At 39.2% G+C, this 19005-nt stretch overlaps 1 protein-coding gene across 1 annotated transcript; it reads right to left on the bottom strand.

Annotated features, from left to right (window-relative positions):
- Window positions 1–6734: 6734 nt before the first annotated feature.
- On the bottom strand, window positions 6735–18220 carry farsa (phenylalanyl-tRNA synthetase subunit alpha). The gene is made up of 13 exons (XM_037792904.1): window positions 18008–18220; window positions 16529–16666; window positions 15715–15813; window positions 15510–15628; window positions 13193–13285; window positions 11370–11498; window positions 11165–11280; window positions 10980–11064; window positions 10103–10202; window positions 8728–8896; window positions 8374–8451; window positions 8019–8133; window positions 6735–7234 (listed from the first exon to the last, which is right to left on the bottom strand). Exons 1-13 carry the CDS (start codon window positions 18152–18154, stop codon window positions 7129–7131), a joined length of 1494 nt encoding a protein of 497 aa, XP_037648832.1. The 5' UTR covers window positions 18155–18220; the 3' UTR covers window positions 6735–7128.
- Between the last annotated feature and the right edge of the window lie 785 nt (window positions 18221–19005).

Here is a 19005-nt window from a genome sequence, read left to right as displayed (position 1 = left end):
GACTCCTGTGTGATTAGTATGATATTTAATTTCACTCTATAAAATACCAGAAACTCCTGTAGCACCTGAATGCGTCTACATGCTTATGATAAACACACTCTGTCATTATTGGTTTATTAATTCTTGATTGATGATATTAATAATATATTATTAATAATCATAATATAATTAATATAACTTTTTTTTCCGATTTTATTTTGTTATACACTACAGTCTATGGTTATACCTGAGGTAGGGAGGCCACAGTATAGTTTGTGATGTGGTTATTTATACTGGACTGCATTATAAAGTAGTGTGTTCTTGCTATAACTCATCCACACCCTCGTTTCCCTTACATCAGGGAAACTCCTAACAACTTGGATCAGCATTAAGGACAAGATTGAGTTCCTACGAGGTGACTCCTCGGTAACTTGAGGGAATTAAGGACACGAGGACAGCGGCCTGTATGAATAAGCCTGTGTGGGCAGAGTAGGAGCGCAGCTATAGATGGAGGAGTGGTCACAGTGGGCGGACCTGACAGTCTCTACCTGCTGCCAGACAGAGAGCGCATCTCATCCTGCACCGAGGAGGACAGAGAGGAGGAGGCAGCTCCTGAACGCATCACACATGAAGACACCAACAGCTGAACTTATTCACTCAAACATTTGGATGGATTTAGAGCATCAAAATAAGGTTGGAAATGAAATGCAAAATTATTAAATGCTGTTACAAAATGTCGTTTTTCCTTACTCTTGTTTTCTTTGCAGGATTTGAGGAAGACAAAAACAAGTCACTCTCGGTTGGAATAATAAGTCATTTAATCATGGATGGCTATATTTCCACCGATCTGAACTCCACTTATGAAGCCCAGGTGTACCACCCGTTTTCCACGTCACTGGAGGACCCCCTGTACAGGCAGTACAAGCCCCCAGTGAAGGACCTGATCCCTCTGCCTAAGACGGTGGTGTACCTGCTCATGGCTGTCATGGTGGTTGTTGGAGTTGCCTATGCTATTGTTGGACATCTCATCAAGGATCTGGCCATTGACATAGCAGGTATTGCCTTCTGTAATTTACAGTTTTATTCGAGTCAACCCACTATTTTAACATACAGTGAAATGAAGTGGATTTTTAAAAGAAATAGTGGAAATGAATAACTGTTTTTTGTTTACATTTTCAATTTTATTTATCATTGTTGTAGTTCTATGGTACGAGTATTAGGGCCACATTGAGGGAAAAAAAAGAAATCTGAGATTTTGAGAATAAAGTCATAATATTATAAAGGAGTAATTTTCCGTGCCATTTCTTTTTCGGAATATTACGACTTTTTTTCTCGTAAAGTTACGACTTTATTCTCGTAATATTACAACTTTTTTTCTCGTAAAGTTATGACTTTATTCTCGTAATGTTACGACTTTTTTTTCTCCTAAAGTTATGACTTTATTCTCGGCATATTACTATTTTTTTTCTCGTAAAGTTATGACTTTATTCTCGTAATGTTACAACTTTCTTTCTCGTAAAGTTACGACTTTCTTCTCGTAATATGACTTTTTTTCTCGTAAAGTGATGACTTTATTCTCGTAATATTATGACTTTTTTTCTCGTAAAGTTACAACTTTATCCTCGTAATATTACGACTTTTTTTCTAGTAAAGTTATGACTTTATTTTGTCATATTACTATTTTTTTCTCATAAAGTTATGACTTTATTCTCGTAATATGACTTTTTTTCTCGTAAAGTTATGACTTTATTCTCATATGACTTTTTTTCTCGTAAAGTTACGACTTTATTCTCGTAATATGACTTTTTTTCTCGTAAAGTTATGACTTTATTCTCATATGACTTTTTTTCTCGTAAAGTTACGACTTTATTCTCGTAATATGACTTTTTTTCTCGTAAAGTTATAACCTTATTCTCGTAATATAATTTTTTTTCTCGTAAAGTTATGACTTTATTCTCGTAATATTACAACTTTTTTTCTCGTAAAGTTCTGACTTTATTCTCGTAATGTTACGACTTTCTTTCTCGTAAAGTTACGACTTTCTTCTCGTAATATGACTTTTTTTCTCGTAAAGTGATGACTTTATTCTCGTAATATTATGACTTTTTTTCTCGTAAAGTTACAACTTTATCCTCGTAATATTACGACTTTTTTTCTAGTAAAGTTATGACTTTATTTTGTCATATTACTATTTTTTTCTCATAAAGTTATGACTTTATTCTCGTAATATGACTTTTTTTCTCATAAAGTTATGACTTTATTCTCATAATATGACTTTTTTTCTCGTAAAGTTACGACTTTATTCTCGTGATATGACTTTTTTTCTCGTAAAGTTATAACCTTATTCTCGTAATATAATTTTTTTTCTCGTAAAGTTCTGACTTTATTCTCGTAATATTACAACTTTTTTTCTCGTAAAGTTATGACTTTATTCTCGTAATGTTACGACTTTCTTTCTCGTAAAGTTACGACTTTCTTCTCGTAATATGACTTTTTTCTCGTAAAGTGATGACTTTATTCTCGTAATATTATGACTTTTTTTCTCGTAAAGTTACAACTTTATTCTCGTAATATTACGACTTTTTTTCTAGTAAAGTTATGACTTTATTTTGTCATATTACTATTTTTTTCTCATAAAGTTATGACTTTATTCTCGTAATATGACTTTTTTTCTCGTAAAGTTATGACTTTATTCTTGTAATATGACTTTTTTTCTCGTAAAGTTACGACTTTATTCTCGTAATATGACTTTTTTTCTCGTAAAGTTATAACCTTATTCTCGTAATATAATTTTTTTTCTCGTAAAGTTATGACTTTATTCTCGATATATTACAACTTTTTTCTCATACTATTATGACTTTATTCTGTAAATCTCAGATGTTTTTCCCTCAATGTGCTCCTAATACTCCGTAGTACATTTGCTCTTTGGCCCTCACTGCATTAGTCTTACAGTATATACTATATACTTAGACTATAAACTGTGTTACCTTCATCACAATGCTCAAATGTTTTGCGGCTCCAGAGAGATTTATTTGTATTTTTTTGCCTAAAATGGCTCTTTTGATAGTAAAGGTTGCTGACCCCTGCTCTAATATCTCATACAGGGTTTCAGTAGTTGTTGTTGGTCAAGACAAATGCGGCACACCTGGCTGCATAATAATAATAATTTAAGGACAGGGGGTAACCATGTCATGTGAAGTAGTGAAGTAATGTTACCTTTTCATTAACACCACCAGTCATGTTCCAATCATGTGCATTTTATTTCAAATTGGATGTTATTTAAAGTGGATATTGTTCATACAATTGAACTGTATTTAGGTTGTATTTATGTATTTAATTTGAGCTACCCCATAGTCTCTACATATCCCTTACTGATTTAAGGTTTTATCTTTATTGTAAAGCATACTAAACTTCAGCAGCCATTGACCTCAAACCCTTTTATTATTGGTGGTATTAAATCTATAACCCCTGTCTCCCTTGTTTAGATTGTGTGTTGGGTCCGGTTGCCGATGAAGACAAGGACAAGGACAACAACCCGCAGCGCATAGCCGCCAGCCATCCTCCTGCAGTGCATCCATTTGCCCACAATGCCTTCCATGTGTGGGACCAGGACGACGTGGTCATCCCTCTGCACCATGAAGAGAGCCCCACGAGCAGCCCGATGCTAATGCATGCCATGCCCTACATCCCCTCCTTCTTCCCACACTCACACAGCCCGACGAGTCACCACTCTCTGGCTTTCATCTGCAGCCCAGGGCCGATCAGAGAGATCAAGGAGCTCTGATTTTTTACCAGGACCATGATCATGAACACGCCTTGATGACTGGCAACCTTCCCTCTTACTCTTTTAAAAGTTTTTCTTATGCTACGTGACTCAAGACTCTCTTTCACACATCACATCAACAGACAACTCAAAGGGAACATCCTGAGAAGGGGAACTCCAAGGACAAAAGGGATTACTGGAGAAGGTCTCTGGATATTGTCTCCGTGTGCCTGAGCTTCATAGAGAAAGCTGTTGGACATGCTAGATTAAGTTTAATAAAGCCCAGCAAGTGGCTGTAAGACCATATGAGAGTGGAGCTACCATATGTTCAGTGTGGGGGACTTGTGTTTGTACTGGCAGCAAAAGAGATCTTTCTTTTTGAGTGTAAAGTGCGTCTTAATTTGTGGAACTTGCTGGTGGATTTTCCGTCACTTTTGTGTACGTTATGCTCTGCAAAAAGGCACAGGAGATCAGACTGTTGCTGGGGGTTACTTCATTCTCTTGTCAACAAAGCTGATTCCAACCAGCTGGCCATCTCACACACTTGAGTAAAATGTTATTTCAAGACACCGAGGGATTAGTTTAAGAGGAAGACTTAACGGAGTTCCAGCAATTCAACATGTACACAACACGACTCCTAATCCTGCAGCCTTAACTGCAGGTGTCACACGCACTCGTGGATTCCCCCTGTGTGGCATGCACAGCCCGCCAGCGCAGCTTATAGCACAAAAGGTATACATTATGTGCTGGGAAAGTGAGCTAATTTCTCATTTAATACCAGCTCACAGCAACTCCCTAGACGTCAATTTACATTTAATCTAAATCAAGTTTGAAATCACAACTTATTTTTCAGCTTTGGTTTGGCTTCTTTAATCAATTCTCAACTAAATTTTAATGCAATATTTAAAGCTCCTGATTGACCTAAAACATATTTTAAATGCAGAACAAAATACAAAACAGTGAGTGATCTACTTGTGTTTAGTTTATTTTTCCAAACAGTAGGAAAGAGCTAACCTATAGACTGAGGTGAAAGGATTCTGAGAAGTTTTGATCTTTTGGCAGACTGAAAGAAACTCCTCTTGTCTAGCCAATGTCATGTGGTCAGTTGTCGCAGCAGGAGCTTAGTAAGTTAATTTGGGCACTGAACTGTCTCTGAACTTGAGTCTGGATATGAGATGAACTGTATTGAACTTGTGTTTTAAGATGAAATTGTATAAGTATATAAAAATCATTACAAGGGATAAAGGATTACACGGGGATCAAATGGAAGTAAAATGATGTATTTCAACATATTTCCATTCCAAGATGTGTCCACACATTCTTAGAAACGTCTATAAAGCAATAATATAAAGTCAACTGTAATCCCACGTCCTTGGAATTACAAACATAGCCACAGCGTCTTTTCCATCACAGACACAACAAACCTACAGCGCAGCTGGATACAAAAATGTCCAGTAATTTATATTTGTAAATAAGTGCAAATCTAAGATCTTCCACAACATATGACCTTTGAATTATAAATTTGTATGTGCGATCTGAGTGGTTTTCAGATATTGAGGTTCAAAGGTTTCACATCCTAAAACCTTAAAGATACTCTAAATATATTAAAATCTAAGTACCATCATATGTTTTTTAGTTTTCTAGATCAGGTGCTATGCAGATAAAACATTTTACAAAAGTATTTTTTCAAGTTCAACTTTTACTTACAACACAATTGTAAACAAAGTAAAGAAGAAAGAAGAAGAAGAACAGATGTCCCCACTTACTGATTATGCCTTCTCTCTTGATTTTACATTTGTTACCTCTTTGCTGTTGTCTCTCTCTGGTGTTTCTTTGAAGGTCTCTTTTTTATACTACCACATTTACTTGTACTTTATTGCCTGGACAAGCTCGGTTCATCACAGTCATGTCGTCATGGTGTGTCTGCTGCAGTAAGTTATAAACAGACAAGCAACAGATCACTAAAATGTTCCTCAACTAGCAGCTCGAAAACTGTTAAAATAGACCTTTTCTCACAGCAGACATTTTGGCTTGTCATAGGAGGAACCGCTCAGGTGGAATCAATAACATTAACGATGACTGAGCTCCATGAAGTGTCCCAGTAAACTATTCCCGTGAGGCAGCATGCTCAATACCAGGGCCTCCATCATTATTAAAGGACCCATATCGTGCTCATTTTCAGGTTCATACTTGTATTTTGTGTTTCTAGTAGAACATGTTTACATGCTGTAATGTTCAAAAAACACATTATTTTCCTCGTACTGTCAGCCTGAATATACCTGTATTTACCCTCTGTCTGAAACGCTCCGTTTTAGTGCATTTCAATGGAATTGCAACGGAATAGCGTTGCTAGGCAACATCTTTGGTCCATGATTACTTCCTGTCAGCTGATGTTATTACATACACTGCAACAGGAAATAAACTGGGACACATTTAGAATGTTTACGTTTAAAACCGTGTTTAAATGGTCTAAATATTGTATATTTGTGACATGTATCAGTGTCTGATAAAATCATCAAACCTTCTGAGTGCACACTATTGTCTTCAGCGTCTGTCATAGAGCAGTGAGGTAAAGAGGCAGGACTTGGTTGGTCCTCCTGTGTTCATTCTCAACGCTGACTGGCTTTGCAGGTAGAACCTTACAGAAAACCAAGTAAGACGAGTTTGGAGATATGATATTTTAGGGCCATTAAAGCATACAAGTCAAATTAAACTTCTTAAAACATCTTAACTTGTCAAAACAGTGGCATGTAAATATATATATGGTTAACAACACATTAACGCAAAAACGTGATTATACAGAAGAAGAAAAGAAAACATACTTATTAATATTATATTCCATTTCTGCCAATAGATCCCCCTAAAAGCGGCACACTATTCCTTTATTAGTGAAAAATAGTGTAGTGTAAATAACTTCTTAAAAAAAAAAAAGTCAGATAGAACCTTAGATCATAATATGACACGTTTACAAAAACAAACAAGTCAGGTTGCATTGGTATTTGGAAAAAAAACTTTTTATTGAACCTCTGTCACATTCCAAAAGTAGTATTTTTCCTGTACAAATAGGTCATTTTCTGTCGTAACTGGGCCAGGGTGATGTAAAGGGGAAAAAGCTGTTCTTAGTATGGAACAAAGTCAGCACTCACACGGATGTTTTACATGGCAGCAGAGTATTAAATTCATACAAAGGCTGCTCCGCGATGTGTTAAAAGCCCTTACTGGGGTCTGTCTGAGGGTGTTGTATGGAGTAAAACAGACCCTCTTTCTGCTTTCAGACCAGCTGGTTTTACTGGCTGAGCTCTGACTAGCTGGAACAACTAGAGTGAGATGTAGAAATGAGGTGCCCCGTGGTAAAGGTAAGGTGAATGATGAAGGTTGGGTGAACTTCAGGACTCCAGTCGACATATGGGGCTGTCGTAGACCATCTGTAGGTTCACCTTGTGTCCCACCAGCTCCCTGATGTTGTTGATGCCGTATTTAATCATGGTGGGCCTGCGGGTCAGAGAAGAAGGCTGAGTGAGCATAACGTGACAGAGTGTGCTGTGTTGCGTCTATTTCCAGGTCTGACAGGTCAGAGCAGAAACACAGAGTTAGGTGGAACAGGGAGGATTACTCAGTGTGGATTATAAAGCAGTTTACTCGCTCCGTAGTCGTTAGCCATGACAGTTTCCCACAGTTAAAACTCAAGATTTAAAACCCAAAGTATTCTCTCTACCATAAGCAGTATGTGTGTGACCACCAAATGACTCGTATGGTGAGGTTTAATACAGAAAACTAAGAACAAAACAGGGCGTTTTGTGGAATCAAATTAAAAAATGTCATGGTGAATAAATATATCTAAACAATGTCTATGCATTGTAGCAATGGGATTTTGACTGGCTGTATAAAGCCAATACAATGACATATAGTTTATAATCTAACATGAAATAATTCCAATAAATAATGTTAATAGTAAATTTAAATCTAAACAGGAATAATCCTCTTCAAAACCATAAAGCTAAGTATCTGAGATGCAGGTCAGATGTGAGCTCAGGACTGATGACGTCTACAGACAGACTGAATCACACACCTTTAATCCTTAAATGGAAAATAGATTAACAACAAGGTATAGTTTGCACAGACATACAGCTGTGCTCCCGTTATCAAACGCCGACATGGCTGTAAAAATAAAATGCAGGTCAGTTATGATATTTCAAAACTAGTGAGCCACTGAACACAGATTCAGTAATCTCTGTGTATGTAGTAATAGATTCAGTATTCAGTCCTGTGTGTTCACCTTTCCAGAGACAGTCCCCAGGCAATGACAGACACGTCCTCAGGGAGACCCATTGGCAGCAGCATCTCCGGTCTGAAGACCCCAGAGTTCCCTATTTCCACCCACTTTTTCAGTCCTGTATCCAGACAAATTATACACAGTTGGTGGAACAACCAAAACCACAAAAAACAGCACCAGACATAGGTTGAGAATATAGGATTACACGTTTTAAGGCTTGCTGGCAAACTAACAGATAGAACAGTTGCAATACCATCATTTTAGGAAACTCTGTAGTGATAGATGGAAAACAGCAGCCAGTTAATCTAATAGAGCACCGATGGTAGTAGATTATCTATTTAGAGGGTTTGTACTATACCTTCATGGAAGCTAAACACCTCCATGCTGGGCTCTGTGTACGGGTTGTAAGCAGGCTTGAAGCGGAGCTTGGTCATTCCTAGAAAGGAAACAAGAAAGGCTGGATTAGTGGGGCTAGAAATAAACATCTGAAGAACACAAACAACAATCAACAAAACTTGTCAAAGTGTTATTATCTTGTCTGTGTTTCATGCATTTGGTTAAACAATCTAGTTTGCAGTAATACTGAGGTGTTATGATTGTGTCTATTTTCTTCTTTCGTGCATAATAACCCCTCAGGAACATATTTATAGCCCTTATAAGGCCATTTAACTGAGTTCTTGACCGTTATTTTTCATTCACAGTGTCTGCTGACCTAGTTTAGTGAAGAACTCATGCAGGATGCCCATGAGGTCACCCAGTGTGAGTCCGTAGTCGGCCACCACGCCCTCTATCTGGTGGAACTCGGCCAGATGGGTGGCATCCAAGGTCTCGTTCCTGAACACCCGGTCGATGGAGAAGTACTTGGCGGGGGTGAACTTCTCCTGGTGGATAGGTGGACATGAGGGTGTGAGATGGAGATAGAGAGAAGAGGTCTATGGTTAATGACAACACACCGCTACATGGTCAAAAGTATGTGGACGCCTGAATGATACACCCATGTGATTGGTGAGCAATCTCTAACAGCCTCAACTCTTCTGGGACGGCTTTTCACCAGGGTTTGGAACCTGTCTGCAGGGATTTGCTCCTCATTAGTGAGGTCGGGCATATTGCCTGGCGCGCAGTCATGGCGTCCCAGTTCATCCCTGAGGTGAGTCCGAAAAAGACGGTGGTGGAGTGCTTGCAGGGTACGACTTAATATGTGGTTAAAAAAACAGATGCTGGTGTTTCTTGAAGAAAGAAAAAAAAGGGATGAAACCTTCAAACAGCTACAAAAAAGAAAACCTCTATTCCTGCTGCTGTGAGTGTCTGAAGTTGAGGAGTCTCACAGCCAGAGGAAAGAAGCTGCTCTCTGGTCTGCTGGTACGACAGCAAATACTTCTGTATCTCCTGCCAGACAGCAGCAGGGTACCCAGGGTGCAGCAGGGTACCCAGGGTGTTGCTGGGTGGTTATTGTCTTTTAATATCCTTTGGGCTCTGTGCAGGCACATTTTTAAGGACATGTTTGAAAACATATTCTCAATCCTCTTTGTATTTATTTTGTGAACTTGCCAAACAATGTATGTGAGGTAGGTATTAGGGGCGGGGGAAAAAATCCATACAGCATATTATCACGATACACGGATGTCAAGTATCGATCTTTTATTACCGGTATATAAACTAGTAACCTCTTAATCCGCCGCTATTCTGTCTTTCAGAGGTTGTAGCGGGTTTTAAAGCTAAAGTGATACTGGCATCATATGAATCTAGAAAAAATAAGGAATCCATTGGTACCAACCACGTCATACTAGCTTGTCGGGAAGAACACTAAATAACGCTCCAAACGTCCCCTAAATTCTGGCAAGGAAAAACTAGCATGGCCATTTTCAATGGGGTCCCTTGACCTCTGACCTCAAGATATGTGAATGAAAACTCTGAAATTAACGGAGTGAAAACTATATTTTATTAGATAAAACAGATGTTGACAAACAGTTGATAAAAGGTAATAAATCACAATATATCTCATCGCATAATGCAAAATGTTTAAAATCAAAATAAGATCGTATCGTTCCAGAACATTTCAACTAGTGTGTGCTTTATGTGCAACTCACCTGTTGTGCCAGTTTATACAACATGCGTGCGCTGACTGCTGTAGTGTGGGTGCGGAGGATGTTCTTCTGAGCCTCCTCTATCTTCCAGTCATATTTGTACCTGAAGAACAGCAGCAGCATGTTAGAGGATAATGTCACAGGCTTTGTTGAAAGCTGATTAAACGGGAAAATCTGTCTCCTTTTATGTGGATGTCCAATCAGTGTTGATGTTAAATGTAGTTAATTGAAGCAATAAATTCCTAAGTGCTGCTAAATTGAGTGAGAAAGCTGAGTTCTCCTGCTGCAAAATCTGTTGTTCTTCCTGTTCCGGCACCGTCATTTGACATCACAGTGACGTAGTTGGATGCAAGGATAAACTACAGACTATTTTTGCCTTCGATTTCTAGTCTCCGCCTCTAGGGGACGCGTTTGCTCATAAACAGAACTTCCCTGTTCTCTTTGCTTGTATTGCAAACTAGCAAAACTGTATTTCCAACGGCAAAAATGGCATCCCAAAATATGAGTGGAGAGGATGTTATGGACGAGGATACATTTAACGGTGTTTTGGCTGACTCTGATATTCAGCCGTATTCATTGGAGTCAGAGTATACGGCCAAAGAGATGCAGCGGAGAGAGGCAGAGTCTGTATTAGCCGTGCAAGACGATATGGCCGGCGGGGACCTTGGGGGTCAGAAGCTCATGTGCAATGCATCATGGTAAATGTAGGCACTGCTGGTACGGCTCCGTGAGCACGAGAGCTCAGCTTTCTGGGTCTATAAAGCACGCACTGAGGAAGTTATTGCTTCAAATCGACTACATTTACTATCAACACTGATTGGACATCCATATAAAAGCTGCCAAAGTTTTGCCTTTAATTTTCCTTGTGATTGTGTCTCACCCTTGTGAGCCATAGCCTCCCTCCGTGTGGACCTTCTTCACTCTCTCCAGGTAGTCCTGGGGGAACTCATGGGCGAGTGCCGGGTCTGAAATAAGATGTTAGGAGTAAATGATCATCATAAGACACTCGGATACAACTAGAGCGTGACTCAAGAGAGAGAAATGCCGACACACACAGGGCCTCACCAGACAGGAAGAAGGTGTCGTGCTGGTCTCTGGCCGGGTGCTGCTGGGGCTGGAACAGGGAGTCAAAGTTCCAGAAAGAGCTCTCTATGAAGTTGTTGGTCGGCATCTCTGTGAAGCTACAGGAGGCACACACTTCATTTTCTGTGTTTCTTTTTTATGTGTGAAATGTTTTTTTTGTTTCACTCGTCTATTTGCAGCCACTCACCCCATCTCCAGGAAGATCTGCCTGAACTGTGTTCGCACCTTCAGCAGCGGGTGCAAGTGACCACAGTCAGGGGCCACGCCCATGGCCTCGAAGTTGTACGGCTTAAATTTCTTCTCCTTCCAGCTGCCACTGCAACAAAACACAAGCAAGGTTAAAGAAGAGAAAAGACTGACTGCAGCTTCGACTTCTGCTGTTTCAATAAACTACAGCATCCCTGCTTCTTTATAGTCAGGTTTCCACAATACATAATCTCCCAATCTCTCCAAATTCATTTAAGCATGTTTAATCTGAGCTGACATGAGCATCAGATCTATGACGTGCACAGTCAGCACAAAGAAGTAAAAGCAGTATCATTTGAATATTTGGCCAGGAACATCTGGATGCTGCTTTTAGCTAAATCCCCTCTATAATATGATTTCATGCAAACCGTTTCATTCTGTTTGCATTTTAATGCTTCATCCTGAAAATATATATATAAAATTATAAAACGAAAATATAAGATTAATTATTTATCCTTGTTTCCTATTTCAAAGTATCTCACAATAACAGTGACTATTACTGGGGTTGCCAATTTAACATGTTAAATAAGGCTTTGTCAATGAAAAGGTGTAGGTTTGCATGGCTGGTTTAATTTCTCATCAGAAAAGCAGCACAAAAGAGAGAATAATAATAATAATCTCATAATCTCAAGAGCATTAAGAACGTTTAATATAAATCAACATTATGTCACAATCATTTTGTCCTGCCCTGCCTTTAGGACAAAGTCCCCATCTTTGGACTCGTCCCCTTTTATGGGCGGAGGTTTCTCTGTGTCCTCTGTCTGAGGTCCTGCACTCCGTCACTGACAGACAGAGGAGGGCAGACGGGACACATTTTATAGTAGTATTAAAGGAATAGTTCGGGTGTTTTAAAGTGGGCTTGTATGAGGTACTTATCCATAGTCGGTGTATTACCTACAGTAGATGGCGGTCGGCACGCCTCCAGTTTGGAGAAACAGACAGGAGTACCATCAAGGGAGCAAAGCAATGTACTGCTGTGGATGGGGGCAGCAGCAAAACGTATTTTAGACACCTAAAAGAAAGGCTCACCTAAAATAAATCAATATCAGTTTAACTCTACGCTATATTTAGAATATTTTCTCAGCTTTACTTTGCTGTGAGACAGCTATACAGTCTATGTTTCCGACGGGGAACTGAAGCCGTTACCTATGCTCTCGCCAAAGCAACCAGACTCCATTGAAAAAAACTGTAATTTTTTACTGGTTTTCACAGGTGTTACTGGTCAACTGCTGCATCGATTGGTTAGTTTGTTTGTGTTATTGTGTGACTTTGGTGAATCCGAACTAACCAAAGTCACACAATAACACAAACAAACTACGCGATTGAGGCAGCGGTAGACCAGGAATTCCTGTGTTCTGCGAGGTAAAATTACAGGTGTTTTCAATGGAGTCTGGTGGCTTTGAAGAGAGCACAGAGGGATACAACGGCTTCAGTTCTCCATTGGAAAGGGCTGTGACGGCAAGGTAAAACAGTGAAAATATTCTAAATATAGTGTACACTTAAACTGATATTGATTTTTTTAGGTGGTTACAATATGTTTTGCTGCTGCCCCCGTCCACAGAAGTACATTACTTTGCTCCCGTGCGGTAACTCCTGTGTGCTTCTCCAAAACGGGGGCATGCCGACTCCCATCGACTGTAAATAATACACTGACTATGGATAAGTACCACATACAACCCCACTTCAAGACACCCGAATTATCCCTTTAAGCAGACAACAGCAAAATATTTTAAATTAGACTAAATAAGTAGCAGCTGTACTCACTTGGCAATCATCTCAGGCGTGAGCTCCGTCTCCTGTTTGGTGATGGTGGTGCTGAAGGAGCTGCCCTTAGTGATCCAGTACGACTTCACCGTCCTAAACACACAAGTTAAAATCACTTCAAACAACCATAAAGATACTGTGAGTGGCTTATTGTTAGAGGTGATCCCCTGCATGAATATAACATATGATATATGTTACAGAGCGAGGGACCAGATGGATGTTTTAATTGTTATGTGAAACAGATTCAACTGTATGGTAGTGTTTGCTGGCGCTGTATTGAAACTGCATGACGACAACGTTTCTAATATTTTTTTCCGTGAAACCTAATAACAAATCTGATCCCAACTGTTTTTCTATAGAGCCTCATGTCATTATGAATATAGGTCATGAGAATGACGTATTTGGTTCCTTGTTTTTTATTCTCATTGGTCAATATTTCCTGATAATATCTTCCATCAGGATGCTTAGTTATATCAGCTTAGTACATCTGTAGTCTGGCTGCCAGTTTATGAGAGATTACTTTCTGAGTAAGAGGATTTTGGAAGAAAATGATCCCTGCTATCAATCCAGACTATATTTTAGTAGGTTAACACCAAAACAAAAGTATTTTGAATATTTAGATATCAGCGACAGCAGATTGAAAGTCTTTTCACTACATTTTATGCATCAGCTTCTTCACATCTGCAAATTGTCTTCAAAACTGAGAACAAAGCAAATAAATGGGTGTTGTAGTTAATACGGTTCAACCTACGTAGAAGAGACTTCTACACAAGTCTAGAGTCGTAATAAAGAAACGGGTTAAAGTGTAAACACATACTGGCCTTCTAGCCTGACTAGCTCTACGTTGAGCTAAGAGATCTTCCCCGTACCTCACGAAACCACACGGTACATTCTTGAGCAAAACCCTGTAGCAACTGATAATGTAATAATCAGCAAATAATGTATGAAAACCATGAGCGCATAATGTAATAACAGTTTTGTGCATAATGTAATAATGAGAAAATTATTACACTATAAACTAAGTAAAAATAATAATGTAATAAATTCAGCACAATGTGAAATAATTGAAAACTAAGAATTACCGCCTTGCGGTTGTACTTCTCCACCAACCAGTCAAGTTGCAGTTTACATCCATGTCTGTTCAAAACTGTCATCACTTCATTTTATCCTGTTAGACATTTGTGTAAAATTGTCATAATTGTCATATGAATTCTTGAGTCCAAGTGGATGTTTGTGCTGAATTTGAAGAAATTCCCAAGAGACACTCATGAGATATTGCGTTCACGAGAACGGGACGGACAACCCGAAAACATAATGCCTCTGACTACAGGCGGCTGACGCTGGCGTGGAGGCATAAAAAGAGTACTCTCCTTGTCTTCTTGAAGCAGAGGAACCCTTCTAGTTTTACATGACACAAGTTGAGTCCTTAATTTAAAACAACTGAACTTTGTTTCCCCCCTCAGACAAAGCTTTCAAAAAAGGCGCCTCCTCACCCCCTCTTAGTTTACTTGTTTAGTTTCGCTCATTTCCTGGATGTCTATGGGATCATGATCATGTTATTTGATCCCATACACTCTCAACAATTAAGCCAAGATGGCCTAATATTGCCGTTTGACATTACAGTAACGTTAATCTGTTCAAAGTGTGCATGCAAATTAAATGTATTGTCACATTTTTGAACTCTCACTAGTTATTAAATTAATTATTACATTACGCATTGTTATTACATTATGAGTTGCTACAGACTCTTATAGTAAAAATGTAATTATAGAACCTGCATTTACCGTCTCCTTAAGGTTTTTGGGATGACGGAAGCATATCACATGCAGCTTTAATCATTATTCTAATATGAAATGGCACCATATTCCAAACATTTATCCAGTTAATCATTTTACTCTCTGCATTGTCACGGTTTATCTACTATCCACTTTACTGGAACAATTTAACTGTTTCAGTAAAATACAGAAATGGAAGGATTCCGATCTAAATCCCATTCACAAAGCGTCTGCCAGCATCTGATGAAATGTTGTTCATCCACAGCACTCACAGAAGCCAAGAAGCAATCCCATATTCCTGGCACACTCAGGTCTCATGAGGAGTTACATAATGAATGCTGGTAGCAGAAGCAGGATGTATCAGAACAATTACAATCACTTCTCTGTTCCACCAACAGACTGGTGGTAGTGTAATTGTATGATCCCAGCCTCATGCTGACTTGTGGAAGACAACCACAGAGCCACAACAAACCTTCTACTGCCACCTACTGGTAGACACGGGAACACAATCACCACTAGTGTATAAAGGTGTGTGGACTTACACTTCAGAGAGCAGCTTCCTCTTCTTCAGCTCGTTCTTCTCTTTCTCTTCCAGCTGAGAGGTGCTGCCTTTCTGTACCAGCAGCAGCTTCTCTCTGACCTGGTCCTCTATGCTCTCCACCTGGGGGCCCACACATAACCACACATTATTCAGAATGGGGATCACATAAAGGCCTTCATAAGAGTTGATATAAAGTTAACACGTACAGTCCTGAATATCCGTGGGCCGCCCTCGTGTGCCTTGTCCACTCTGATCCACTTGTTGGACATGGCCTTGCTGAAGCCGATCTTCCCAAAGGACAGTTTCTGCACGGGGACAAACACAGAGGCACAACAATGTCACTGAGTATATCAAACATTTAGGATTGCAACAGTATGTGCAGTCTATTATGTGTTTATATGTAAGTATACTGAACAAAAATATGAATGCACCACTTTTGCACTTTTGTTTTGAAATAAAAGTTTTTTTCTTTGCACACAAAAGGCTTATTTCTAGCGGTAGTGAGCGTTTCTCCTTTGCCAAGATCATCATCCACCTGACAAATGTGGCATATCAAGGTGCTGATTAAACAGCATGATTATTACACAGATGTGTCTTGGGCTGGTCACAATAAAAGGCCTAAAATGTGCAGTTTTATCACACAATACAATTCAGGTTTAAACCTTTTGAGCTCAGCTTTTGAGATGCAAGTTTAGGAAACCTTCCTAAAGTGCGGGATTTAGAAGTGCATAAACAAAACAGTAGAATGATAACCTGACATTTTATATATCTAGGCTATGTTTCAGTCCCATAAACCTTCATGCTGCCATTCTCCATCAGGCTTCATAAGACGCCTGTTAAATACAATATAAATATAATACTGTATATAGAGCTATTTTAAGAGCAGCTATCCTTCCCCTTTATGTTTACACCTGAACCAAAACCAGGCTGAATGTTCCCACCTGTTTCTTTTTACCATTCCAGCCCTACAGGTGATGTATGTGTGTGGTCGACCTGACCTGTCCCACCTGTAACACTCACCATGAGCTCGCTCTGAGCCAGACCCTCCAGCGGGATGGAGCTGAAGACCCGGGCTTCTTGGCTGCCCTGCTCGGCTATCTCCGTGCCCTCATCCGACAGCTCCCAGTGCTTGGAGGAGCGCTGCTCGGCTGAGATTAACTGGACACCGAAGGAACAAAACATGACTGTCAGCTCGTTTGACTGAGACTTCAACAGTGTTAAGTTCATTTGAAAATGTTTGCATCAAAGACTGTAGCAGTGGGGGAGAAATTGAAGGTCGATTTGGTCACTCAGGGAGTTTTGTTCAACAAAAATGCTAATTATTTTAGCCCCTGGCTTTGAATTTAAGAAGGACCTTTTAAGCTTTTTGGCGCTTTTTCCTTTTCCTTTAGTGTGTTATGTAGTTTCTGCAAAGTTTCAAAGCCCAAAGTCCACGCCAAAGGAAGTTACTCTCCCCCACAGAAACACTGCTCCTGAACTGAAATGCAAGTTCCTCACAACATCCTATTTGCTCATAGTCGTTATAATCAATCAATCTATCAAACTTTATTTTTCTAGCACCTTTCATACAGGTTAGTGCAATTCAATATGCTTTACAGATGACTGAAGAAGCCATTAATAAGACAACAACAAATAAAGAACCGATTTGAGACGGCACAGGATAAAGACAAATTAAAAAATAAGACCATTAAAGAGGACCTATTATGCTTTTTCCCCTTTCCTTTAGTGTGTTACATAGTTTTTTTTGCATGTAAAATGTCTGCAAAGTTTCAAAGCCCAAAGTCAACGGCAAAGGGAGTTACTTTCCCCCACAGAAACACTGCTCTTGAACTGCCTGAAACGCCTTGATCAAAGTCTCGCCTTCTCTTTCGTAACGTGGTGATGTCACCAAGTAACACAGGTGCATAACACCTGCCTAGCGGCTAGTTTCCTCAAAAACAAAAATAGTTAGAGCGGAGCTGGAGCAGAGTCCGAAGAGTTTGGTTCGGTTGACCAATCACAACAGAGTGGGTCAGCTGTTCATGAGACACCACCAGCATGGTTCATTAGACATTAAGACATAAAGTACACTGCATTGGTTTTGTCAAAAATGAGTTTTCAGTTATATAACAGAGCAACAGACACTGTTGTGGGATTCCCTCTTGATGGATCTGCAACATGCTACTTATTTATACTTGCAGGTCCCATGTGTCCCTGTTGGTATCAAAGGAAAAGCAGGACAATAACAATGCAATCTCTGCCATCACATACACACAGTGTCAATATCAGATATTGATGTTTAAAAGACATGGAAAAGTGCATTATAGTGCATAATAGGTGACCTTTAATATTCATACTAGCTGGCTAAATGGACTTTACTGCATGTCACACATAGTGGAGTTAAGTAAACCTGTCCGTCCACACAGCTCTGACTGTTTAATGTTGCATCAGTCACACTGAATGAACAGTGTTGACGGTGACAGTCTGACTTCCGGTGACGCTCAGCTCAGATAAACTCACGTCTCCCAGAGCCTGCAGACTCTTCACGGCTCCGACGATGACCTGGTGGTCCACCCCGAGGCTGGTCGCCACTTCGACGCTGTCCACACCGTCGTCCACCTTCTCAATCCGCCGGAGGAGCGTCTCCAACACGCCGGTATCCGCCATGCTGGAGCTCTGCGAAGCAACGAGAGAGACCGGATGTGACGTCGCGTACTACCAAAAGGCCGAATGTACTGTAGTAAACGAGACCACAGAAACAGGTGGAAGTGGATTACCGTAAATACCATAGTTAATGTGCCCTTTTAGTCTTATTTTGAAACAACTTTTTTGAATTTTAGAATATAATAATTTCAGTTTTCAGCTATATATTTATAATCTTTCCATTCCATTAGCAAAACTTTTTATTTATAAATGCAAATGTACACGTAAAGCCTAATTAAATGGTATTTACAAAGGTCAAACAGGACTTTGACTGGATTCATTTCATTTTTGTATGTGAAAGTCATAGAAATTCGTGTGAAATTCAGTGACCCTGATGAAGACCTATGTTGGTCGCAACGTGTTGGTCATTTTAAACAATTATTGCCATGTAAAATAAAGGCATTAATATTATTATAATTTCAGTTTGCAGCTATATATTTATAATCTTTCCATTCCATTAGCAAAACATTTTATTTATAAATGCAAAAAACACATGTAAATAATTGTGCAATTGTGCAATAATTATATAATTATCTGATGGACACTTTGTGCAATAATCTGGCAAAACTGTCATCTCATCAATATATTGTATTTTTATATTTTATATTGTATTATCTTTTATATTTCTTTATATTTATATTGCACTCTCTTTTTTTATTGTATTATCTTTTCATTAGCAACTATGGGATTGTCACAATCTAATTTCGTTGTACTACACGATGACAATAAAGGGCTTGAATCTTAAAGCCTAATTACATTTATGAAGGGTCAAACAGAACTTTGACTCGATTCATTTCATTTTTGTATGTGAAAGT

This window comes from Sebastes umbrosus, chromosome 14, assembly GCF_015220745.1.
Source record: "Sebastes umbrosus isolate fSebUmb1 chromosome 14, fSebUmb1.pri, whole genome shotgun sequence".
NCBI classification, from domain to species: Eukaryota; Metazoa; Chordata; class Actinopteri; order Perciformes; family Sebastidae; genus Sebastes; species Sebastes umbrosus.
The sequence above is the reverse complement of the archived record's forward strand: the minus strand, read 5'-3'. Positions and strand labels throughout refer to the sequence as shown.

Excerpts from the sequence above, each read along its gene's own strand:
- farsa (XM_037792904.1), bottom strand. The coding sequence starts at position 18,154 with ATGGCGGATACCGGCGTGTTGGAGACGCTCCTCCGGCGGATTGAGAAG. Across the intron at positions 11,281-11,369 it reads CAGATCTTCCTGGAGATGGG|CTTCACAGAGATGCCGACCA; the intron begins GTGAGTGGCTGC and ends TGCCTCCTGTAG. Across the intron at positions 8,897-10,102 it reads TGTATAAACTGGCACAACAG|GAGAAGTTCACCCCCGCCAA; the intron begins GTGAGTTGCACA and ends CCTATCCACCAG.